General features: G+C 41.0%; 1 protein-coding gene across 1 annotated transcript; it reads left to right on the top strand.

Annotated features, from left to right (window-relative positions):
- The first annotated feature begins 3,767 nt into the window (after positions 1 to 3,767).
- Positions 3,768 to 18,638, top strand: ZNF518A (zinc finger protein 518A). Its single transcript, XM_075612729.1, has 3 exons — positions 3,768 to 3,989; positions 12,433 to 12,501; positions 13,457 to 18,638. The coding sequence occupies exon 3, from the start codon at positions 13,527 to 13,529 to the stop codon at positions 17,820 to 17,822; it is 4,296 nt and encodes a 1,431-aa protein (XP_075468844.1). The 5' UTR covers positions 3,768 to 3,989; positions 12,433 to 12,501; positions 13,457 to 13,526; the 3' UTR covers positions 17,823 to 18,638.
- Positions 18,639 to 26,842: the final 8,204 nt, after the last annotated feature.

Below are 26,842 nucleotides of genomic sequence, written 5' to 3'. Positions count from 1 at the left end.
CTTCTCATAAATAACCTGCTTTTAAAACTATTTTTTTATGCTCCGGAGCTTTTGAGTTAATTTTCGTATCTTTTGCACATTCCTTTGGAGAAAGGTTTTTTTTTGGCGCGGTCTGTGCTGCTGTTATTCTGATTCTCTTTCTAGTTGCCATTAGAACAGAAGGAAAAAGAATATTTTCTGGTTTAAAAGACCTATTCGTGTGGCCAGTACGAACAAACCTTTTAAATTTTTACCAGTTACAGGGCTACTTTTTCATATGCCCATTCTTTTTTCGTTCTCTTCTATTCTCTCTCTTAGGGCTGCTCTGCAATTACTGGCAAAATGTCCTGCCTTTTTACAATTATAACACTTTCTGTCCCTTCCAAACAATATACACAGTCTCTAATTGTACCCCAATTTCTGCATATAAACCTTTCATAAAAATAACCCTCAATACCTACTTCCTCAACAGCATCATATGCCTTGATTATCTATCGGCAAATTCACTTGCTATTTCTTTCCTATTCACTTTCTATTTCACTTATTATTATATTAACTTCTGTCCTGGCAATGGTTAAAATAAATGCAGCGGGACCCTTCTGTCCCTCAACAGAATTCTTTTGACCCATATTAACGTAAGGTATGTTCCCTGTGGGATTCAAAAACACACGAGACGGCGCTCCCTGAGCTTCTCAATTCCACAGAAAAATACCCCTCTTTCATTTAAACATCTGCGCAAATTGTTGATAATAGTACAAACAGTGCCATTCTCTGGCCAACAAAATATATTTATATTGTCTCTTTTCGTTCTCTGTATTCATTCTTTATTATTTTTGTCTGCAGACACACAACCTTTTGAGAATTTTTGGTTTCCCATTATTCCCCTGTTACAGAATCAAATTTAATTGACTTTTACAATACTCCTGATACAATAATCAAATTTAATTGACCTGTACAATACTCCTGATACAATAATCAAATTTAATTGACCTGTACAATACTCCTGATACAATAATCAAATTTAATTGACCTGTACAATTTAGCGTTATAATAATCAGCGCAAGCTGATTACGTACAACTCTTTTGGCATGTTATTGTTCTGAATAGTGTAAATATGCAAATAAGGACCTGTCACGAGACTGTTCCCCAATCATATTTTCTCACCATAACTATACCAAAGAAAAAACTTGAATTACTTCAGCGGGTCAAACCCAGTCCTGATAAACCTTATACTTTTATAACATGGATACAGATAAGACCTTCTAAACAGATATCCATGAATAAACTCACTTGGTAATGTTAATGACAAGACAGAGCAAATGTACAATCAGGGACCTGTCCTGCTCAGACAACAAAAATATTTATCACAACCCAGGACGGTCTGAAAACAATCCCTTAAGCATAGAAACACTCCCTCTCTTCACCAAAAACACCAAAGCTTTTAACGGGACTCTCACTTTAGCCCCTAACAACTCTTAACAACTCTTACACTTTAAAATGAATACAGGAACAGAGAATAATAAACCCACTTGATACAGGTTTCCGTCACTCAGAGAAGACACCCTTTAAGGACCAGCTCTCTACACAGCACTCAAACAATTTTAAACTCAGGCTTTCCTCAAAAGGTGCCTTTTACCTTGATTCTTATGAGCGCTCAGGTTTGAGTGACCGAGGAGTGGCCTGTCCAGGTGCTCTGCATCCGAGATATTGGAAACCATCCTCTGCTAGTGGGCCAGTGACGTCACGGAGCTGGTTCGCCCTCATTGGGCGAACCGCTCACATGACCGGCCCTGCGCTCCGGCAAGCAGGAAAATCTCAAGACTCGGTGAGACACACGCTTCCGCAAGCGTGCGCGAGCCCCTGCTAGAGCCGCTCTCATTGCGGCTGCAGGGGCTCAGTGCCGAGCAGCAGCACGCCTCAGCATGGGTCAGCGCATAAGCGCTGACCATGCCCAAGGCCTAATAATACTAAAACTGATGTAAGTTTGCAATACATAACAAATGATGTAAGTGTGCGTCAACTAAAATGACATAATCTTATAATACATAACAAAAATGAAATGATACATATATTCTTTAAGGGGTTGAATGTGAGAAATGATTTCTATCTCTGAGTCCACCAGACACTCGAATGCTGAGAAGTTGGTTCTAATTCTGATCTCACTTCTCAAGGCTTTACCTGGCACTTAAACGTGAGAACTCTTCTCTAATTCTAATCTCACTCCTCAAGGCTTTATGCCCCCTCCCTACTTCTGCAGCTGGGCTGGTCAGAGCTGGTAAACACTGAGAGCGAAAAATCTTTTAACCCACTATAACTTTCATGCAGCTTTCATACAGACAGAAGACAAAATGGATGACACAAGCACAGCACATTACAACATAAATGACAGACAAGGACTAGAACAATAACAAGATGGCTGACAAAAATAATGAGACAAAATGGCTGCTTTGACCCTAATGCTGTTACGTCAGACCCCCTAATGTCTCAACTTCATCATAGCATATTCTTGTATAGTGCTGCTAGTTTTATGAAGCGCTTTACAGAGTCATTTTGCTGGTACAGGTCCCTGCCCCGTGGAGCTTACAATCTATTTTTTGGTGCCTGAGGCATAGGGAGATAAAGCAATTTGCCCAAGGTCACAAGGAGCCGACACCAGGAATTGAACCAGGTTCCCCTGCTTCAAACTCTCAATGCCAGTCAGTTTACTCACTGAGCCACTCATTCTCCATATTGTCCTATGGATGCTGCCATTACGTGCTCTAGAGCTGGAATGGGGGAAAAGGAAGGCCTCTTGAACCCACAGGGCCCTAAGAGACGGTGGTGTCCACCAATATGGTAGTCACCTATGCTTGTGACTGGGTGTCTATAGAATTAGTTACTTGACTAGCATACTCCATGACCCTAATTTAGTTCCATAAGGAAATCTTTTGACCACTGTGACTGTTTTGTGGAATCAGGAATTGCACAATAAAACATTAAATGTTAATGGAAGACTGAACTTTTATGGTGGCACAATTGTAGAGCTCTCTGTATTCCTATTGCCCTATTTGTCACATGTCCTCCTATACTCCTGGATATTAACTATTTTCCTTTTCATCAAAAAACCACACTGAAGACCTTTGATAATTATTGATCCGCAAAAATCATCAATAAAAATGAGCCAATGAAAATGTTAGTATGTGAAAAGCATGTTAGGGTGATTGGCAATAGGTATCTAAAATAAATTGAATGGCTCGTTAATTAAAAACCACCATTCCATATTCAATGTATTAATTATACACAGCATCCCATAAATTACATCTTAGTTGGAAAAAGCCTGGAAAATTAATTGCACATTTTAGCACTTCTTTGCTGAGTAAGTTATGGGGTAAATAAACCAGAAAAAAAAGGACAAAAAACAAACAAAAATATTAACTGCCTACAATTATTTTACATATTTAATTTTACACTATGGATTTATCTTAAATATGGTCTAAAATATATATTTGAAATGCAGGATAGACAGTGGTTTCAGTTTCAAATGGAGTAATCCTAAATGTATCCTCATTGAATCCAGTAACAGCTTCATGGAAACAAGATGAATGCAACATGTCTCCTGCCCCCTCACACGCAGGAAATAGTGCCAGATCTATATCATTTGAAATATGCTTTATTTTCTTGCTGTTCAGCACAGTGATCACTTGTTTTCAACACCCAGTTAATATAAATGTGTCAGATATACAGAACTGCTTCTTATGAAGGGGAAACAATACATAAAGGCATGAAGAAATGACCCTGAGAGAGAGCAGATTGTTACTCATATGCAATGAGTCTGCTTGCAGGTCTCCTTGCTCGCTCCCTTTCTCTAGGGCTAACATTGCCTGCCTTGTTACAGGGACCAGGTGGAGCACGGATCCCTCCGCCGCCTCGGCTAGGAGTCCATTTTAGGTCCCTGCCGAAACGAGGACAATCCCCGGATGTAACTGTCATGGCCGCCAACAGTGACTCGGGCGGCATTTGAGGAAAACAAGGTAATTTGTAAGCGGGCGAAGCGTATAGGCACGAGCAAATCCCCGCGTGTTGAGCAGTGAGGGCTTGCGTTTCTCCCGGGAGAGTTTTGAGTGGCGGATTTCCCTCCCCCGTAACACAGCAGCAGAGAGAAACTTCGGTTGACTTTCTGCGCTGGGCGGGGGTTGGGGGGTGTTTTAGGCAACGGTTAAATAGCGCCGCGCAAAGTTGTATAAAGTTTGTAAACTTTCTGTGAGGGTAGGTGGGCTTATCAGGAAGGTCTCTGTGCACCGTGCCCGCTGAAACGCATGTTTAAGTGTCGGTCTCCGGCGCCTATATCCAGTCACAGCACAGGAGCGGTTTTATCACCGAGTTTGTGTGTCCATCCGCGCGTCTGAGACTAGTTACTGGGGCTCTGGTTACAGTTGGGACATATCTCCCGTCTGGGGTATTATTTACCACCTATTGTGTGTTTATTTGGTCAGGATAACTGCCTCTTATTATTTAGAATTGCCCTACACCAATATTTAGATCAATAAAATAGCCCCACATATGAGAGTGTGTTGGCTGCCAGCTTTGCATGGCTGCTTTGCAAGGCTACATGTGGGCTATGCTGCTATCCAATTTAATGTTGAATTTTTCCTATGGCATGCAAGTAATTTTCTCTAACAAAGTAAAATTAATGCATTCTCTGAATTAGAACAGTTATTTTACACGTATTCCCCCCCCCCGCCCCCCAGCAGTTTCATAATTTTATGTAGCCGATATTAAATGCGATGGGCATAAGTTTATATACAGTAGGTGTTCATGTTAAAATGGATAAGAAACAAAAGGGTAATTTCCCAGAATCCCCGGCTGCAGTGGAAGCATTGTATGCTGAGCGATAATGGGGAAAAGAAGGGTTGCAGACCTGTCTGAGATGTGAATGTGCTCACACGTGATTTTTATTTAATGTGGCTTATATTAAACCATCAAGTTTGTTTTTTGTTTGTGTTTTAAATAAAAAAAATGTTAACGTGGTTTTTTTTTTTGTTTGTTTTTTTTTACCCGGCTGTGAAGCAGGGGGTCTTTGAAGCTGACCCCCATTAAATTCAGCCCCTGGGATCCCATATTTCTGGAGATACTTGCCTCAGTAGTAGGTGCCAGTAGCTGCTCTGCTTGGCTACCAGGGATCAATGGCTGCTGTTCAAAGCTCGTGTGCCAATAGGAAGCCGTGACGTTATCACATCCGACTTCCTATTGGCTTGCGTGACGCGGGAGCTTTAAACGTTAAAGCACAGCTAGCAGGAGTGGCTACCGACACCTACTACGGAAATAAGTATCTCTGGAAGCAGGGGGTCCGGAGCTAAAATGAATCGGGTTCAGCTCCAGAGACCCCTGCTTCAATGCTGAGTAAAAAAAAATGTTTTACGGTTAACAATCACGTTTGTTCCTATTTAGCAACATGGTACAACAATACATTAGCAAAGTGTATCCTTCGGAGAACAAATTCTCAATTGGATACAATGCTCTTTATAGACAACTTGTGTGAATTGGTTGCCTATTGTTCAGGCAACAATTATTTTTAAAGCGGCTCATTTTATTTTTTATAATGTGCCTGAACCAGGAGGTCTTTCTGAGATTGATCTGTGGTCCTCAGACCCTCCCGGGCCTGACTCTTTGAGATATTTGTAATTTATTTAAATGGAGATTAATTAGGAGAATCCTTGATGGAGAAGGAGCTTGTAGACAACAGGCTTAGCAATAGTGCCCAAAGTCATGCAGTAGCTGCAAAGGCAAACAAGATCTTATCTTGCATTAAATGGGCAATGGATGGAAGGGAAGTAAACATAATTATGCCCCTTTTTATAAAGCATTTGTAAGACCACACCTTGAATATGGAGTACAATTTTGGGCACCACTCCTTAGAAAAACTTAAAGGGGATGGATAATCAGATTTTATGAGGAGAGGCTAGCTAAATTAGATTTGTTTATATTAGAAAAGAGGTGTCTAAGAGGATGTGATAACTATCGTATTGGAAGAAAAAAAGGGGGTTGGTGCAATTAGTGCTAAAAGCTAAACAATAATTATATAGTGCAAATAATTAAAAATACACTTGAAAACCTTATATTGATAAGGCAAGGTTGCCAGGAATTACTGACCCAAGACAGTCCGTGAAATCACAGAAAAAACAATACAAACCGGCGCCTAAAATGTCCAAAGACAGTCTGTATAAAGTCCAATTGGAATGAAGTGCAAAGTACTGCTTCAACTCTTGTACTTCCAGAGATAAAGATGGGTCCACGGCAAGATGTCATGTGATATGAGGAATACAAACAGAAAGACAAATCATAGTGCAAACTGCTAATCAAACAGACATACAACACAGACACTAGATAAACAACATATACATAAAATTGACAAATACATGCAAGGCTGAAAAATTAAAAGAGCTAATTTAATACAACAATAATTTTAAAATAACAAAATAGGAACAATGGCAGGCAGCTGGTCCGGTCGGTTTAAAACCGGAATCCTACTCACAAGATGTTGAGAGTAAATGCGCAATTAATTGCAGTCAATGGGAGGTATCAGCTTATCCTCCAATGGCGTCGGGCTGAAGCAGGAACCACTCCGACGCTGTCGAACACTCCTGAACCGGAAATCTGCCGCTGGGGGTGGGCCTTGGAGGAAAGAACCTCTTCTTGCTGCTACAATGCAAATGAACGCTACCACGTTGCCTACGTTTGTTTGTGTTGACAACTCTTAAACAGTAACCCTACGCGTTTCATGCGCATGCGCACTTCATCAAGAGATGAAGTAGAGTTACTGTTTAAGAGTTGTCACCACAAACAAACACAGGCAACGTGGTAGCGTTCATTTGCATTGTAGCAGCAAGAAGAGGTTCTTTCCTCCAAGGCTCTTGCCGTGTACCCATCTTTATCTCTGGAAGTACAAGAGTTGAAGCAGTTCTTTGCACTTCATTCCAATTGGACTTTATACAGACTGTCTTTGAACATTTTAGGAGCTGGTTTGTATTGTTTTTTCTTCAACTATCGTATTGGGCCGAATATAGTGCAACCTCGCACATAATACGACCCCTTCAGTTTTGAAGGTGCTATAACATGGGTTGGAAAAAAAGGTCTCGCATATACCTCAAGGTTGTTTTTTTTTTTCCCCTCCTGCGCCTTGCCATGGGGTGTTTATTTTTTGTTGTTGTTTTTAAAAAAAATATTTTTCTCAGGCAATTTTATCACTGTTTTAGCACTTTTTATACACACACACCCCCCAACACACACACACACACCCCAACACACACACACACCCCCCCCAACACACACACACCCCCCCCCCAACACACCACCCCCCCAACACACACACCCCCCCAACACACCCCCCCCCCCCAACACACACACCCCCCCAACACCCCACCCCCCCCCAACACACCCCCCCCCCAACACACCCCCCCCCCAACACACCCCCCCCCAACACACCCCCCCCAACACACACCCCCCCCAACACACACACCCCCCAACACAGACACCCCCCCCAACACAGACACCCCCCCCAACACAGACACCCCCCCCAACACAGACACCCCCCCCAACACAGACACCCCCCCCAACACAGACACCCCCCCCAACACAGACACCCCCCCCCCAACACAGACACCCCCCCCCCCCAACACAGACACCCCCCCCCCCAACACAGACACCCCCCCCCCCAACACAGACACCCCCCCCAACACAGACACCCCCCCCAACACAGACACCCCCCCCAACACAGACACCCCCCCCCCCAACACAGACACCCCCCCCCCAACACAGACACCCCCCCCCAACACAGACACCCCCCCCCCCAACACAGACACCCCCCCCCCCAACACAGACACCCCCCCCCCCAACACAGACACCCCCCCCCAACACAGACACCCCCCCCCCCAACACAGACACCCCCCCCCCAACACAGACACCCCCCCCCCCAACACAGACACCCCCCCCCCCAACACAGACACCCCCCCCCCCCCAACACAGACACCCCCCCCCCCAACACAGACGACCCCCCCCCCAACACAGACCCCCCCCCCCAACACAGACCCCCCCCCCCCCCCAACACAGACCCCCCCCCCCCCAACACAGACACCCCCCCCCCCCAACACAGACACCCCCCCCCCCCAACACAGACACCCCCCCCCCAACACAGACACACCCCCCCCAACACACAACCAACCGGGAGATCTAGAGAGTAGCAGCTCAGAGTTGGAGTGCTCTGCAGCGCCACCTGCTGCCCAGAAGTTGTTAAGGAGCCAGCCAGCCTACTCTCTCTCCTGACGGCTACAGCTGTTTTTAACTGATCGGCTCTGCGGCATCCTCCTCTGATCTCCTCCAACTTCCGCTCCCCTCTTACCCGGCCAAACGGGATGCACCGGCTCAGGTTAGTCCCTGCAAAACCGGGAAGTCTGGTCACTGTAGCCCGGCGACCAACTTGGCTTTTTCCCCCAGTGTAAATGCTAGGCTGCGAATATATAGTGTGGGTTTTGGAAGGGCAATTTTCAGAAAAAAACCTTGCACTATCTTCAGGCCAATAAGGTATATGCAAATATATTTGGGGACAATACAAGGTGCTTTCAGAAGAACTATTCATGCTAAGGACAGTACAAACGACACAGAATCATACTTGAAGGTTGGAGGAAAGGAGATTTCACCAGCAACAAAGGAAAGGGTTCTTGACAGTAAGGGCAGTTACAATATGGAATTCATTACCCATGGAGACTGTCATGGCAGATACAATAGATATCTTCAAAAAAAAAGTTGGACATCTTTTTAGAAAGGAAAGGTATACAGGGATATACCTAATAAGTAAACATGGGAAGGATGGTGGTCCAGGGAGTAATCTGTAACATTTAGAGTAAGGAAGGAATTTATTTTCCCCCTTATGAGATATCATTAGATATGTCACTGGGGCTTTTTGTTTGCCTTCCTCTCGATCAATATACTGTAAGTACAAATTTAGGATAACGTATCTATCGTCTAAATTTAGCATAGATCGAACTGGATGGACATATGTCTTTTTTCAACCTCATCTACTATGTAACTATTTAATTTATTGCTAGTGTTGGGCACAATACTACAAATATGGCAGTGAAGTTACTAACAGAACATTGCAACGTTTGTTCTCTATGACATTCCGGCTTTCTGTTGGCCACTGGAGCACGACTGACCCTAGTGGTCATATTGTGGCCACCGATAATACTGACAGTATCTCGGGAACTGAAAAAACAAGAAAACAAAAGCGGGTTAGTTAATTGTAAGAAATTCTTGTTCAGGCTCCTTGGACATTTCAGTTTCCAGGAATTCTAGTCCATTCAGTGAAGTTGAGGTGTCAATGAAAAAAAAAAAATACTTTTAGACCTTAACCACTGGTTAGTTTTAACATTGATGTTAGTCTTTAGAATTGAAGTTTGTCAACGTAAGAGTAATATGTAGAATTAGTTGTTCGTACTCTCTTAATCCATCTTTGCTCCCTTTCCAAAGGGACCTTATGTGGTTCACTCTTCGCCCAGTCCAGGACCGTAGAACTCTGAAAAGCTTTTGATTACGTTTTCAGAGTAACATCTACGCTAAAGATTGATCCAATAGTGTGTTAATTGTGTAGCCTACAAGTGTTGTACATTCTTTGTATGCCCAACAGTAGTGTGTTATTGAAGGCTAACAGAGTCTGGGATTGGTAGGTGTGTGAGAGTTGAAGTTTAATAGGTTTTTGGTACAAAGAAATGAAAGCAAACTGTGGTCCATTTGAATCATTAATCAAAAATCTTGCTATGAATTTGAGCAATATTATACTTGCATAATTGTAATAATGTTCCGTAAAAATATCCAACCTGGTTATGTTCTGTAAGGTAAAATATCTGGTACTGGTTGCATTAGGTCAACTGTTGCTAGTGTAACTTCAACTATTTTGATGCACAATTTGAGTGAATGTGCAGAATTAAAAAAAAAAAAAAAAAAAAAAAAATTGCAATACATGTCGACTTCTGTAAAACTTCTATTACTTCGTTTTTTTAAAAAAAAATTTTTTTTTTTTTTTTTTTGTTCTGATTTTGATATTGATAATCTTTCCATTGGGTATTGACCCAGTTGGAATTGTCACGTCTTCACAGCAATACTATTTAGGTTTATTAGTGTACAAGTGGCATGATAGGTAAATATGCGTAATAATTGCCTTTTTAATTTTGTCTTATGTGGTTTTTACTTTTCTAATTAATTTGTTCAAACCTGAAAACATAAAGCCTACTTGGAGATGTATTTGCTGACCAGTCCCATTATGCGGTGATGTTACCTGCATGGTGATGGGCGGTGTTCCTGTTATAATTGCTAATAATGCAACTAAGGACGGGAAGAAATCTTTGCAATAGCGATGTCTGAGTTTGACAAAAAAAAATGCAAATATTCTAAGCACAAAGTATGACATTTAATTAAAACACTGACTTATTGTAACTATACATAGTCAATGGTGCCATTTTCTTCTCTGCTGGACTGCAGTATTAAAGCAGGGAGAAAAATAAAGCCATCCCTCAAAAATATTCAATGTGTACATTTCCTGAGTATGTTTGTTTAAAACCTCTTATTGCTCCTTGTTTTTTTTTACAACCATTAATGTAATCAAAATTTAAAGGGCATCTTACATTATGTGATTGGGAAATATGAATTGTTTTATGTTGCAGAAAAAGTAGTGGTCTTGAACTTTTTGAAGACTGCATCTGATGTCCAAGTCATTTATTGGTGATTTTATAGTAGCACGTGTTTGTGTTTCAATGATTCCAACTTCTGCCACATTATAGTTTTACAGTTAAAACAGGAGGGGGCGCAAGGAAATTAAAAATGCACAGTGATGAATACCAATTCTGCACTAGTCAAATCAATATAATCAGAAATGAGAGAAACACTCTCCAAGAGGTGGGGTTATGTGGAAAAAATTGTGTTATATTGTACTCTCATGGCCATGTGTGATACTAGATCACAGAATGGTTTCTTTATATGCTGTAGAGGTTGCTGGCGGCTTGTCCAATTCATGCGGTGTTGTATAAGTCCCCACACCTGGAATTCTCACATCGCAATTGCCCCTGCACATATGGAAAGGATGATAGCCACAGGTACAATATAAAAGTACAGTTTATTAAGTTAAAAGTAGGAGTAACAGTTACTCACATATAGAAATGCCTCAGTACACCGAAGTCTTCTCCTGCACTCCAACACAGTGCGCTCCTGCTCCCGCGTCCAGTCGACAGGACTGGATCCAAAGCGCTCGGAGGAACTACGGCTGCCGTGCGTGATCAAAACCGCTCCACGTTCATACTTTTAACTTAATAAACTGTACATTTATATTGTACCTGTGGCTGTCATGCTTTCCATATGTGCAGGGGCAATTGCGAGGTGAGGATGCCAGGTTTGGGGACCTACACAACACCGCATGAATTGGACAAGCCGCCAGCAACCACTACAGCATATAAAGAAACCGTTCTGTGATCTAGTATCACACATGGCCGTGTGAGTACACTGTAACATTATTTTTTCCACATGCCCCCACCTCTTCGATAATTTCTGATGATATTGATTTGACTAGTGCAAAATTGGTATTTATCACTGTGCATTCTTATTTCCTTGCGCCCCCTCCTTTCTGTTTTTACTGTGTCACGAGGATCGTGGGAAGATCCATCTGGGATTGAGCAGCAACCAGCATTCGGGCTAGTATTTTATCACTTTGCTCTATTTGTATTTATGACGATAGAGTATCTATTGTAATGTGTTAGAGGGAGCGCCCCAGCTTTTTTCACACTACACTTATCGTTTTATTTGGAAACAATACAGCAGCTGCTTCCCTTTATAAATCATACGTTTGAGTCACTATAATTCAGTTTTAACAGTGTAGTTCAGCTGTGGGCAACTCAGTCCTCAAGGGCCACCAACAGGTCAGGTTAAGGCTATCCCTGTTTTAGCACAGTTGGCTGTCGAAGACTGAGTCCCCCTGTGCTGAAGCAGGGAAAGCCTTAACCTGACCTGTTGGAGGCCCTTAAAGACTGGAGTGGCCCGCCCCTGGAGTGGTCCCATTTTTCTCCACCCCTGTGATCAGATAGGTATAGTTATGGACATATCTGTCTGAGGTTCAGATGGAGAAGGGGACAATAATAAGGAAGGCATAAAAGGTAGTGAAACCCAACACTTCATTTCAGGTCACAATGTTAAACTTCTTAATAAAACATTATAAGCATTTTCACTTATTTTTTTTTTTTTTGGGAATCAATCACCTTGATTAAATGTTACATACTGTATATCACTGCCATGAATTTGGTTCTGTGCGGGACCTCACCTTTAACATATTTAGTAAACAAGTCTTGTGAATACTGGTGTAGTGCATGTTCATCTGAATACTGAAACTTCTATACTGTATACAATTTGATTACACCATCTCTTTCATTGTCCATCTAGGTCACTCGCATTCCATTTCTAAGAATGATTAAAGAGGCATAAGAGACAACCATGGTCCAAGAGCCTGAGGTAAGAGGATACAATGGCTGAGCATGCCTTCCTTGGCTGTTTTGTGTCATATTTAGCTGTAATTAACATGTTTTTTTATAGTATATTTATAAAGCGCCAACATTCAGTGCAATGCAGTCTGAAGTCAGGAACGTTAAAATATTAACACTGTTACATTAGGTAAAGAAGGGTCCTCTTCAAGGAGTTTACAATCTATATAAGTAAGGGAGGGGGGAAACGAGGTACGGGAAGAGAAGGGTGGTGTTTTTCTGAAAGCTGCTTGCTTTTGAAGCATGGGATTGTGAGGAAGTGTAAATAGATGGACAAGGGCACACAGATTTGAATGAAAAAAATAGAATTTATTGTGCCATATACAACAACGTTTCGTCCCGCTGGCCTTTCTCAAGTAAAGTGGCTACTTGAGAAAGGCCAGCGGGCCGAAACGTTGTTGTTTATGGCACAATAAATTCTATTTTTTTCATTCAAATCCGTGTGCCCTTGTCCATGAGCACCGGTAAATGTATAATTTCTTTATCTGATATTTTGGTGTGCAGCAAAAATTCACACATTTTTTGCATTGTGAGGAAGGGGACATAGAGCAGTGATAACAAGGTAATCGGCGTATCAAGGTGGAAAGCTTTCATTATAGCTGAAGATCGGCAGCACTCACATTTATAAACAATAGTAAATGGTAGCAAGGGCTGGCACCCTTTGGCTGCCTTCTTTGCAGTGACTGAACATGAAGCCTTTATGAACACAAAATAAAAATGCACGTTTTAACAGAAACTTCTCTTGCTATGTTTGGGCCTTGCCTTTTGATTTTGGTGTACTACTGTAGCTAATCATAAATTTAGTAGGCATTTTATCTGGGGAAGTGACACTGAAGTTCAAGTTTTGGAAGTTTAGTATCTATGTTTGAGAACCATTTCTTTTTGTATTTTATCAACCAGCAAATGTCTATTTTGTCTTCATACAGGTTAATTAAAAGGAAGGCTTCGCTAAACCTTAATATTTTCTACAGAAAGGAGTTTATCAAGTTTGGAATAATGAGATCACCAAAGAAAGAATTGCCTCAGGACATTGAGGAGTCTACGCCTTTTAAAGATAATGATTCAAGGGAACTTATTGGACATAATGCTGAGACCAATGAATCCAGCTCCGTTCAGTTAAGTAACCACCCGTCTTTCAAAAGTGAACGCATTTCATATGAAATAGACGCAAAATCTGACGTGCCAAAACACACTGTTTGGGAGGAAATAACTTTGGATGAACATGCTGATGGACTTAGAAAGTCTTCAAGCAAGAGACAGACAGCAAGGAAGACCTTGTGGAGAGGCAATGTGAATAATAATAATGTGGTGAGTTCTGAAGAACAGAATACTGAACATAAATCAGAAGGGCAGCCTGAAGAAGATGGAACAAATACTTCTGCAAAGATACTGAATTTCTTCTGCCAGAAATGTAACAATGGCATCAGGTATAGCCCCAATGACCTTCAGAAACACTTTCAAATATTTCACAATGAAGAATTACCTCTGTATCCCTGTGAAATGTGTAGTTTCTCCGCTAATGATTTTCAGACATTTAAGCAACATCGAAAAACTCATCGGAGCACATTGGTTAAATGTGAGATTTGTAATAATGACTATTTATATACTTTGCTTGATTTGACAAAACATTTTACAATTATGCATTGTGTTAATGGCCATTTTAATTGCTCAAAATGCAAGTTTTCAACCAGAGATGTTGGCACATTTGTTCAGCACATTCACAGACACAATGGAATTGAATATGCATGTGAAAAATGCAATCATGTCAGCTTTTCAAAAATAGAATTTCAGAGACATCTTGACAGCCACGCTGCGCTATTTCCATTTAGTTGCCAGTATTGCAACTACAGTGCAATGAGGAAGGATTTTATTGTCAAGCACGTTTTAGCGAGGCATAGAGAACATGTTCATACAAAAGATGAACTTATTCAAGAAAATTGTAAGAGACAAATGGTACAGACTTCTGAAGGGTTAAAGCTTGTTTTGAAAAGGTATCAAATGGATTCCTCAAATAAGTCATTGTGGAGAAAGGAAACTCTCAACACTGGTATAGCGAAAGCTGGAGAAAGCATTCAAAGCACAAGTGGTTTTCAGTATAAACCCAAAGATCAAAGTCAGACCGTAAAACATTTTACAACATGTCATGTAAATGCTGATCAAACAATGCAAGATAGGAGTTCATTGGTGACGGCTACAAAGTGCAATAAAGAGGAAGGTAGCTCCACACGCAGTTTAAGTCTCTCACAAAATGTTGTTCATGGTCCTACTATACTTATGGTGAAGAACAACAAGATTAATGTTCCAGCAAATTACAGTGCCACATTTATGGGTTACAAAATGGTGGATGGAAAACAAAATATTGTGATTAAATTGCTACCTTCAAATAAACAGATTTCCAGTACATTACAGCCACAGTCTCAATCATCGAATAGTTTGGCTCACCAATCAATCAGCCCTCGTAATGGATCTGCTGGAGTACCATCACAAAGTATTGATAATAGGTCAACTCAATCATTTAAACCTCTCTCTATATCATGTTCTACATCTGTTGCATCCATGGAGAAACACAAAGGATCAGTTTGGAATATAGGTCAGCCTTCCACACCCGCTCCTTTGACTAAAAAAACTCCAGAATCTTCTATTTCAACAAAGCCAGGTGTTGCTACCAGTCAACCATTTTCAGAAATTGGAAATAAAAATGTAAGTGGCCATGGTATACCCAATTCATCTTTCAGTACTGAATTCACAAACATCAAAAAAGAACATGTAGATTATAGTATTGATGAACTACAACATGATCTGTACTGGGACAGTGATCATAATTATCAATCTGCCAACAGTCTAAAGCACCCATTAAACAATTTCTCTAGAGGGTCAAACTCAATCAATCTAAAATCAAGCAAAGAACATTTGTACAAGAGTCGCCATGACAGTGGACTGTCTGCTAAAACCTTGCTCTCTAAGGATAATAATTTTAAAAGTGCAATGTTCTATCCATCAACAGCCAGCAAGTTTGGAAATTTAAATTGTACAAATAACAATTTTAATTTGAGTTCTAAAAATGATTTTGCATCGAGAGATGTTCATGTGAGTGACCAACATAATAATTTGACTGCGGAGTCCAGATCAATGCAAAATAGTAAAGAATTTGGTAATTTAGCATTCATGCCAAAAATTACATCAGTCTTCTCTTTACAAAAGCAGCAACCTCATTCTACATCATTTGCAATAAACAATTTGCTGCATAATAAGCTACAAGAAAATCCAAAGATAAAGGACAAAATCTGTGCAACCAGAACTCTAAGTCAACCGAGTAGTAGCAATACATTTGTAACTATAAAGCCATCAACATCTAATCTAGCGTCCAAATTGGACACTTGTATAACAAATGGAGACACTAATTCAAAAAGTTATATTGCAAATGCAGCTTCATTCATAAAGCAGGAATGTGAATTCTCTGGTTCCTCTTGTGATGTAAACGCTTCAAGAGTCAGTGATCTTTTAAAAACCCATTCTGATGCAATCGTGACCCAACAGTTGGCAAAAGAAAAGATGTGCGGCATAGCAAAAAATGTTAGTGGTGCACCGTCTTTCCAAATACTTCAGAGTCCACAGTCTTCAAGCATTCCTCAAGCGAACAGTATTTTATATCCGTCACCTTCCAGAAGATTCCTGTTGCCATTGTTACCTGGAAATCAGTCTGGTTTAAAAATGATTCCAAGTCAAACACCTGCCTCGAGCACTGTAGGTGTTCATACTTCTAACAGGGTCACTGCACCTGTTGTGATGAATACACAACCAGGCATGGTACTAACATTTACCAATGGATCTTTTGGTGCAATTACAAATGTGACTGGTGGAGGTTCTCAGATGATGGGTACGGTCACATCTGTCAATCAAGGTAAATTGCCTGGTCCTAGGTTACAACGTCCTGCAGTACCACGTCCTTTAAAGCCAGACATCCAAGACAATGGCAGCACTGTAAAGAGCTTGTCTACCAACACACTTTCTGGTTCTGCTGCAAAAAATCTTCCCATTAATCTGAATGTATTACAGTATCGGGTTAATTCAGATTCTTCAATAATACAAACTGGAAATGTAGAATCTGGTAACAAACATCAAGAGTATATGCAGAAACAACCTTGTTATTCATTTCTGCCTGATGGGAAAAAAGCTGTCCTATTAAAGTATGTTTTACCAAATAGCCCTGCCACAAATACACAGACTATTGTTCAAGGTAATAGTTGCAACAAGAAGTTCCAACCAAAGATTATTGAAGACGCACAACAAACAGAATTTTTAAAGAATAAGAGCAGAGCTAACTGGACAACCTCAATAAAAGTGGAGGAGACCAATGCTGCTAAATTGTTTGGGGATAATAAGAATGTTAAAAGCAGTATCCCGAATTCCTTCTGTTTTCAGGGTAGCTTGATGGATTCAAAACCATGTTCCCTGAGGACAAGTTCAAACTTTGTTACAGCTCAAGAACCTGTGAAGAGAAGATGTAGCCAGATAGTGTTGCCACCTTTTCCAACAGACTCTACAGAAAAAAAGCTAAGATGCAAACAAAATAACTTAAATACATGGAACACAAAAAGCAAGTCTTTCAAAAGAAAGGCACCTATGAACTCCAGTGGCTCTAGAACAGAGTGTGAGATTAAAAACAAGACTTTTAAGAGCGAGTCAACAAATGATTTCCAGGAAACGCCTAAAAAGAAAATGGTGCATAGAAAATGTAAAGGGAAGACTCGCACAAGTGAAGTTGACAATGTAACAGACCTGTGCAGGCCCAGACCTTCTAAGGATACTGTGCGGACATTAAGATTGTATCCTTTTAGTTCCAAACAACTTGTGACATGCCCACGTCGAAATCAGCCTGTTGTAGTATTGAATCACCCTGATGCAGATGTTCCTGAAGTAGTTAATGTAATGAGAACGATCTCAAAATTCAATGGTCGTGTTTTAAAGGTGTCATTGTCGAAAAGGACGATTGATGCTCTTGACTCTAAATTCAGTAGTACCACAAGAATAGCTTCTAACGAGGGTCCTGCAAAGAGACCAAGAAGGACAAAGCCTGTTAGCCCAGTAAAGGAACGATTTGTTTTGAAGCTAACACTAAAGAAAACCAGTAAAAACAACTATAAAATTGTGAAAAACACATCTGGAAACCAATTCAATGCCACATTTCACTGCTGGTTTTGTGGGAGGATATTTGACAATCAGGATCAATGGGTTGGCCATGGACAGAGACACCTAATGGAAGCAACAAGAGATTGGAATACACTCTTTTAACAATTTCATACATTGGGGCATAGAACAATTTCAAGTGTGATCATAAAGTGTATGTTTTCTCTTTGGCAGCATTAATTTCATACCTGATAAATTGTTTCTTTTTTTTCTTTTCTGTTTAACCTTAAAATCCTGGGCATTGTGTCTCTGGAAACTTGTCATGTTATGACACATTCAGGGTTTTCATTCTAGATCTAACTATGTACATATTTTTGTTTTTCAATATTTCATTTATACATTTAAGCTGTGTAAATACAATACTAAATCAAAGATTCAATATTTCTTAGGTGCTTGATTTACTATTGTCTTGCTTACAATGTAATTTTGAGAAATAACTGGCATATAACACTGTGAAAGTGCCTAAAGTATGTCAAAATAGAACGTCACGGTTTAGCTCCATGATGCAGGCATTTGCTACATTTATATAATTCTTTTTATAAAGCCATGTGTGAATGCTTGAAATCTACAGCATTTTTTTTTGTTCTGGTATGAATTGTATCTCTAAAGTTTACCTCCCATTCTGAAGTATGTTTTATACAAATACATGTACCTATGCTGTAGCATTCACTGCGAGAAGACCCTATAAAGCATAACATTTTCCCCATCCTGTTCTGTATGTTACAGATCTTGAAAATGAACAAATATTCTAATTTTCTGGCGGGGTTTTAATCCTAAAATTGCAGATCAACGACACATTTAAATTATGTGGGCACTTGTAAATATAATTGCAAGAAAAATGTAATTATCAAAAGATTTTGGGAAATGCATCACTACGTTTTTCCGTAACTACAGACATTAAAATAAATATATTAACTTGTGTATGTGAATCTTTAACTTTTTTGCCAGTTTAATGCAAAATTCTTAGAATTAAAAAAAAAATTGTCAGTTGATGCCACCTTTTTATATTGTTTGGCGGTGCCATATCTGTATTTGCTCTTACTGCAACAATAAGTTGGTACAATAGAATTGGGAGCATTTATATATAGAGTATGTGAGTCACAGGATGCAGATGTTGGGGGTCAAAATGCAGACATGTGGAAAGAATGACAAACGCAGACAGTCAAATACATTTACTGTACCTCATACTTGAAGAATTTTAACATCAGTAATAATGCTTAACGGTGTAACACTCAGAAGAAATTGTTCTCCGTTACAAACATTGCAGTTTTTATTTAAGGTTTCTTAACCTTTTCATGCTGTAGGTCAAGCAGCAACAGACTGCCATTTTGATTGTCCCTAACCAATTAGCATTTTATTTTACGTACCCTGGTCAATAAGACAATGTAAAACGTATGATTGCTGTTCAAACAGCTCCTGTACCCGTGTTTTCCCCCCTGTACATTTTACACACAGATTCAGTAGATTAGATTCATATGTAGCAAATGTTATTGCACATGTAACCCCCTCTATTTCCATAGTCTGTGCAGTGGTGTGGTCTGCATTCTCCCTCTCTTAGTACACCGTAATTGAGTCCCTTGTATAAAACCAGACAAGATTTGTGTAATATACTGTACATACTCTATGCCCCCTGGGCAACCTTAAAGCGACAATATTACACCCCCATCTTTTTTTAAATTAATTTTTTACATTTTAATATGTAGTGATGTGGATTTCTACGTTATTACCTAAGCTGCCAATCGTTTGGTGCACCAATTCTAAATCTGTAAAAAGGGGGTAGGATGGTCCGTGGTTCACAGCAACTTCAGCAGCCAACGCATGGATGTCTAAAAAAACTTTATTGATCGCTAGCAGCAAACATCAGGCAACCACTCTAACATGTTTCGTCCAGAGTGGTTGCCTGATGTTTGCTGCTAGCGATCAATAAAGTTTTTTTAGACATCCATGCGTTGGCTGCTGAAGTTGCTGTGAACCACGGACCATCCTACCCCCTTCTTCCTGTGTCATCATTTCCGGAGGAGCACGCTGACGCCAGCTACACTAGAGGAGGAAGCCGCTGCAGAATTCCCTGCACCAACAGGGACGGCTTTTTCGTGAGTACTCCTAACCTCCACGCGGTATTTCAGGGAGATTATTGAGGTGGTTAGTGCCGGGCTGTGATTTACTTGGGGGCGCCCCCTAGGGAGGTGTCCCCCTGTACCTCTATCCGGCTTACTATTACCCAACTCCCTGTTCTCAATACCGGAGGCTTATTGTTTCATTAATCATTGCTGGGTCTCTCTTCAATCAAGTTGCCAAAAAGTGTGTGCACTACCTGTTAGCAGCCTCGGTATACTGGGTAATTCCAAATTCTCTATAAATCTGTAAAAAGCCTGATTGTCTGCCTAATTAAATGTCCGTCTTCTAACTTTTTGTGCTGCAGTCTGTGAAATGCTGTTGCTGATATGTAACATTAAATTATTAAGTGTAACACATTGTTACAGCTTTCAGAGCAATACAGTCGAACACAGCAACAGATCTGTTTGTGATACTTTGTTGCAAAGGGCAGAGCTCAAAAGGGTGTGTGAGAGCCTGTTTTAAGAGGAAGTGGATATGACTCAATGGTTGCTGTAGCAACCAAACTATGATCAGTACATTAAATAGAATCATTAAAAAGGCACCAGGAGTTAAAATGCATACAGTATTATCTAATACTATAGAACTGATGTTTTTTATTTTTGTAAGTTTCGGAATGCTAAAACAAAACTTATGACCACATTTACACCTTGCAAGCACTGAAACCTGCCTTACTCTGTAACACAACATGGTGCTTCCGCTGCAACCAGAGATTCTGGGTAATGACATGCAAATGAGCACCAAATAGTTGAACAATTTTGTAGTTAACATTTCCAGATACTTTAAATGAATCATTATTAACCGCCAACACAGAAACTGATTCCAGCACAGCAACTCCTAAATATCCTTCCTGAACAAAAACTGCTGCAAAAAAACCACCTGGAACAGTGTTATACATCTATTTTACACACTGACATTTTTGTTTCATTTAATGTGTCATTTTTGTTTCATTTAATGTGTATCACTACAGTCCACACAATGATAAGGAATTGGCTAAATTGCTGATCGGTGAAGATTTGGCTCAGGTTCACTAAATAGCTGTCCGTGCAGCAGAAGAGGACCAAAGATGGGATGATCATGCAGTTACTAGATACAATTGGTGCACTGCTAGAGAGAGGGCTCAAAAAGGGGTGTGCCAGAGCCTATTTCGGGAAGGAGAAGTGATTTTGTAAATTGTTGTTTTATAGAAAGAAATAATGTTTGTTACATTATAATACATTAAAAATGTCAATGCTACAAGTATTTTCTCATAGTACAGAACCGATTTATTATTTAAAAAAAAAATGTAGGATATGGCTTGGTCTGCAGCTTTTTAACAAAGTGACCAAATGAATGTCCTCCCCTTTGGCTGTAGTTGATTGCCAGATGGAAAAAGTGGGTCTTCCTTTTGAAATAAAGCTGACCCTCGCCACATCTTCTCGCTGCTTATGACCTCTGCTATTGGATACGATGGGTAATCCTTTCACCTCCAACATGGCACCCATCTGCTAAATGGGGGGTGGAGAGAACACTTGAAATAAACCTCCCTGCGTCCAACCATTGATGGGATAGAGGGTAAGAATGTTTTAATTTGTTTTACTTTAATACAATAATTTTTGATCCTTTTGAGAGTGTCAAGACATTGATGCAGCTGGAAAATGCAGCATTTCGCTTCGTGCTGACTACAAGGGAAGGGAATTTGTTTAACTTATTGGGGACCATGCGGAAGTTTTAAGGTGTTAAAATACAAAGTACAGTCCATTTAAGGATTGAAAGGTTACACAGATAAGAGATCGAAATAGAACTTTCACAAAGAATGTACCAGTAGCACATACCATAGTGCATAGTGCAGGACATGGGTGACCAGGACTTTGGTTCTATATTGCAATGGTACGGGAGGTGTCTAGGACATTGGGCTTTACTTGCAAACCCCAACTGCTGACAACCCCAGCAGCCTGCACTCCCTCTCCAATGCAGAGTGAGTGAAGATGTTGCTGGTGTGGATTGTAGATTCCTGCTGCTCCCTCAGCAACCTAATGACCGTGCTAATCACTAGTTACCAGTGTAAAGCGAGGAGTAGGATATTATTCACAAGCATGTCGGCATTTAGAAGCTGACTGAAAGGGGCAGAGAGAAGCTCCTACCCACAACTGCAACATCCTTTGTGCCTGTACACACTAATACACACATTCACACCCCTTTTGGGGACTTATGGATTTACCAGGTTGCTTACCACTGTTCTACAATGTTATGCAGTATGTATGTCTGCAATAAACTTAGAGCTATCCGTGATTGATTAATTTCCAACTCTCAACCTCCTAGCCATTACAAAAACCTGTCTCACCCCCTTAGACTGGTTTGTTCCTAGCCATGTAATAAAAGTGTTAGTTTCTTTAGATCTCCACTGGAGTGCTGTTTTTGAATTTTATGCTTCACCTCATCACCTGCTGCTCTCTCCTATCGTGTTTTTTCCCCTGAGCCACACCTCCAGACCAGGGAATTTATAGGGTGGAGAGTAGGTATACTACTTTTCCCACGCAGCACATTTCACATCATATTCCCCTGTCCCTCCCTCTCATCCTTCCAAGTCCACACTGTTGGTCTCTCTTCCCTCTGCCCTCGCCATCCCTTTCTCTCCGTGTTGCTGTCATCTATTGCCCCCCTGGACCAACCTCTCAATTTCTTGACAACATTGCCACCTGGCGTCCTCACTTCCTCTGTCATCATGGGAGATATTAACAAAACACCCCACTTCCCAAGTTAGTAGGTCCTTTACTTCTACTGGATATAGATCCAATGTGGTCTTTCTCCCTCCTAATAGAGGTAAATGTGAATTTTAATCCTAATAGAGGTATATTATATTTTATCTGGTAGTTTTAGGATTTGCGAACAGGGTCTGCCTTGTCGCGGCTCGCAAGCTTACAATGCTTTGGCCAAAGGGTTAAACTAAATGACTCTGTATACTGTATATTTTTGTCATGTTGGATGTAGTATTAGGCTTTTCTGTCATCATGGGAGATATTGACATACCAATTGACAATCCAAGTGCTATTTCAGTTGCTCATTTTGTCTCACACTCCTATGGTCTCCCAATGGACCACCTCTCCTACTCACTAAAATGGACACTCCCTTGATTTGATTTTTTCCCCCACTTCTGTTAAGTCGCTAACTTCAAACATACCCTTCCCTCTCTCTGATCAGATAACCTTTAGCCTCTCTACCCTCCACACGCACATACAGAAACCTATATGCTCTAGACCCCCTCCAATTTTTAACATCTTTACAACCTCCTCCATTCAATCTCTACCTTTTCTTGCCCAAACGTAGCAACCTTTCTATACAACAGTACACTTTATCAGCCCTAGACAAGACTACTTCTCCCAGCACAAACTTTACCCACTAACGGAAAGTGCCCATGCACTGCTGAACGTTTTTGGAGGTGATCACGATCTAAAGCCAATTTACCCACTATAAATTCATACTCCTATAACACTGTTCTTTTCAAGGAACCCTATTTTTCTTCACTCATACCAACTCTGTCCTCTAAACCTCAACATCTATTTGTCACCTTTAACTCCCTTCACTGCCCAACTACACCTGCACCCCCTTCCACCCTCATGGCCCCAAACCTTGCCACCTACATCATAGATAAGATTGAGTCATGACATGTCTTCATGTCAGGCTCCATACACACCACCTCGCTCCCTAGGCATACCTACATCTACCCTGCTTATTTTACCCTGAGGATGAGTTCTCTGCTCCTCCTTATCTTATCTTGCAACTTGCCCTCTTGATCCCATTCCCTCACATCTCCTCCCTCTCTGGCACACCAAGCTCTACCCCAAATTACATTTTTATCCTCGCTCATCTCTGGCACATTCCTGTTTTCCTTTAAACATACACTCCTCACGCCCATTCTACAGAAACTGTCTCTACCAAACATTCCTCTCTAACCACTACCCTCTCTCTATTCTCCTTTTCCTGCAAGCTACTTGAGCAGCCTGTATACAACTGCTTGACTCACTTTCTCCTCCAACACTCTGATTTCTATCCTCTGCACTCCACCACGACAGCATTAACAAAAGCGGCCAATGCCCCACTCGCAGTGAAGTCTAGGAGTCACTTCCTACTAATTCTCCTGGATGTCTTTGCTGCCTTTGACACTGTTGATCACCTGATCACCTGCACACTCCATTTCATTGGCTTCTGTAATTCAGCCCCCTCCTGGTTCACGTCCTACCTATCTAATCGCTCTTTCAGCGTTTCCCTCTCTGGTGTTGCCTCTTCACTTACTCTTTCTATTGAGTTACTCTTTCCACAAGGCTCTGTTCTTGGCTCTCTCATAGTCTCACTCTACAGTTCTTGGTGAACTAATACAATGTTTTGTCTTTCAGTACCATCTCTATGCCGATACCCAAATTTACCTCCCTTGTCACCAACTGTCTCTCCGCAATCTCCTGGATATCCCACGTTTACCTGGAGTTTAACATGTCAAACATGTACTTTCCCCCCCTTCCACTGCCACCCTAAACTCATGGTTAATAATACCACAATCTCATAAACATCCTAAGACTAATGACTAGGGATCATGTTTGACTCTGCCTTCTCCTTAATTCTGTGACCAAGTACTGCTGCCTCCACTTCTGAAATATTAAAATACACCCTTTTCGCAATCATGACAACTAATCCACTCATTTTGTCCCGCCTTGACAACTGCAACCTTTTCCTAGCTGGCATTCCCCTTGTCCACTTGCCCCAACTCCAATCCATCCAAAATGCTGCTGTCACTCATCTACCTCACCCACCGCTCCACTGGCTTCCCATATCCTCTCAAATCAAATTTACAACCCTAGTTCTGACGTACAATGCTCCCCCCCTTTCATCTAAGCCCTCACCCCAATATATCCCTAACACCCCCTGCATTCTGTCCATGATATCAGCCTTTCCTCCTGCCATATTACCTCCTCTCCCACAAACTTCTCCTGTGCTGCACCCTCTCTTTGGAATTCCCTACTTTGGATCATCACTCTCTCCCAGCATTCAGACATTTCAAAACTAACTGAAAACCTTTTCAAGTAAGCCAATCTAGCATACCTATAACATCTACCACCACCCACTTTTAACCCTATTGGGACCAGCAGTGTGACTGAATCAAACAGCCCTACAACATCCTCACCCCAAAGCCTAAATGGGATTAACTGTGCAGCTAGAAAATACTCCATTCTGAAGCATACTCCGCCGCCCTATCCCCCCAATTGTACTGCGCTGCAAAATATGTTGGCACTTTATAAATAAACAATAATCATAATAATGTATTTGATATGCTGTTTGATTTCCAATATTTAAAACATAAAGGAAGTTCAAAATCATGTAAATGTATAAAAGTGTTTTAAAAAAATATTTCAGGAATTGGGAACTTAAATCAAGGAGTGTCAAACAATAAATAGTTTAAACATCTTCTTGTAGTACAACCCATATTTATAAAGGTGTAGCTGAAACATTTATTTTATTACATGAATTGAAACTCACATCATTAAAGAAGTAATCCTAGACTCCAACGTTTTTTAATGTAGAATTGAAGCAGGGGGTCTCGGGAGCTGAACCCCGTTTAATTTCAGCTGCAATGACAACCTACTTCCCGAGATACTTGCCTCTGAAGTAGGTGCCGGTAGCTGCTCTGGCTCAGGAAGCAGGGCTTTCGGATTGGAAGCTCCGACGTCACATGGGCCAATAGGAAGCCACACTGATGACGTCACAGCTTCTTATTGGCCCGCAGGCCAGGAAATAGTGAAACAGAGGACATATTGTGAACCCTGCCTGCCAAGGAGAGCTGCTACCGGCACCTAATACCAAGGTAGGTATCTCCAGAAGCAGGGAGTCAGGGGAGCTCAATTAATGGGGTTCCAATAAGAAGCATGGACTAGAATAATATAACCTGGTCAATAACCTTGCCAATACAGTTATTTTAAATGGTCCTGTGAAAGTCCTTTACCCTAAGACATGGTTCTTCAACTAGTTTTCCATAAGGGGCCGGATCAGAAAAGAGTTAGGTGCAGAAGGGCCAGGAGCTTATTGCAATTTAATATGAAATAATATATAGTCTATTTAAACATTTTACAAGCATTTATTATGTCTCCACCATACATATTTACATTAACATAAACTTTAACTTAAAAGTGAGTTGCAGTGGGAAACAGTGTACATAGACTAGGTCCCATGGGGCCGCGGCTGCGACGGCGTGCGCAGCGCACACAAGGTACGGCCCTCTGGGGCCAGCCCCAGTAACTGCCTGCGCGCCTGGCACAATGCGCGATGCACGACCATATTTAGCAAAGACGAGGATTTTGTCTTTGCTTGTGGCGATGGAGCGGTTGGCGGTTCAGCCAATGAGGGCGAACCAGCCGCGTGATGTCATGGCCACGCCTCCTCGTCGCACGCTACCTGGAGTCCACAAGGTTGCGCTTTTGCCAGGAATGAGCGCCGCTAGGCACCCCGACAGTGCAAGGACCACATCAAAGCCTTGCGTAGGCTGGATCTGGCTTTCAAGTCACCAGTTGAAGAGCCCCGCTCCGAGAGATCTATTCTTGCCCTTTTCAACACAGTTTAAATTTTTTTAAACTTGATGCTTCTTTCAGGATTAATGATTTATTAAGTGTCCAGGAGTGCAATGCAATCCATAGGTTACTATGGTAACCTCAGACGCTAAAGATTACGAAAATCATGAGTTTCAACACTAACAAAAACCCAGGACCTACTCAGGGGGCAAAATACTCACATTATACGAGTTAAACTCATATAGGCTTCTGGAATATTGCAGCTTTAAGCCCATAAGATTTCTGCGAATAAAATGTTAAGTGTTTGGGATGAAAAACAAATGCAAATTTTGATTAAAATATTAAAGTTGCATTGCACATATAGACTACAGAAAGAGACAATGTTCAGATCTAAACCGTGCAGGTTGGGAACCCTTCTTTCCAAGAAGATCCTCACAATAAAAATGAAACTTTCAAATCATATATACAATGTTGAGC

The sequence above is a fragment of the Ascaphus truei genome, chromosome 8 (assembly GCF_040206685.1).
Source record: "Ascaphus truei isolate aAscTru1 chromosome 8, aAscTru1.hap1, whole genome shotgun sequence".
Classification (NCBI taxonomy): Eukaryota; Metazoa; Chordata; class Amphibia; order Anura; family Ascaphidae; genus Ascaphus; species Ascaphus truei.
This window is presented reverse-complemented; position numbering and strand designations above follow the sequence as displayed.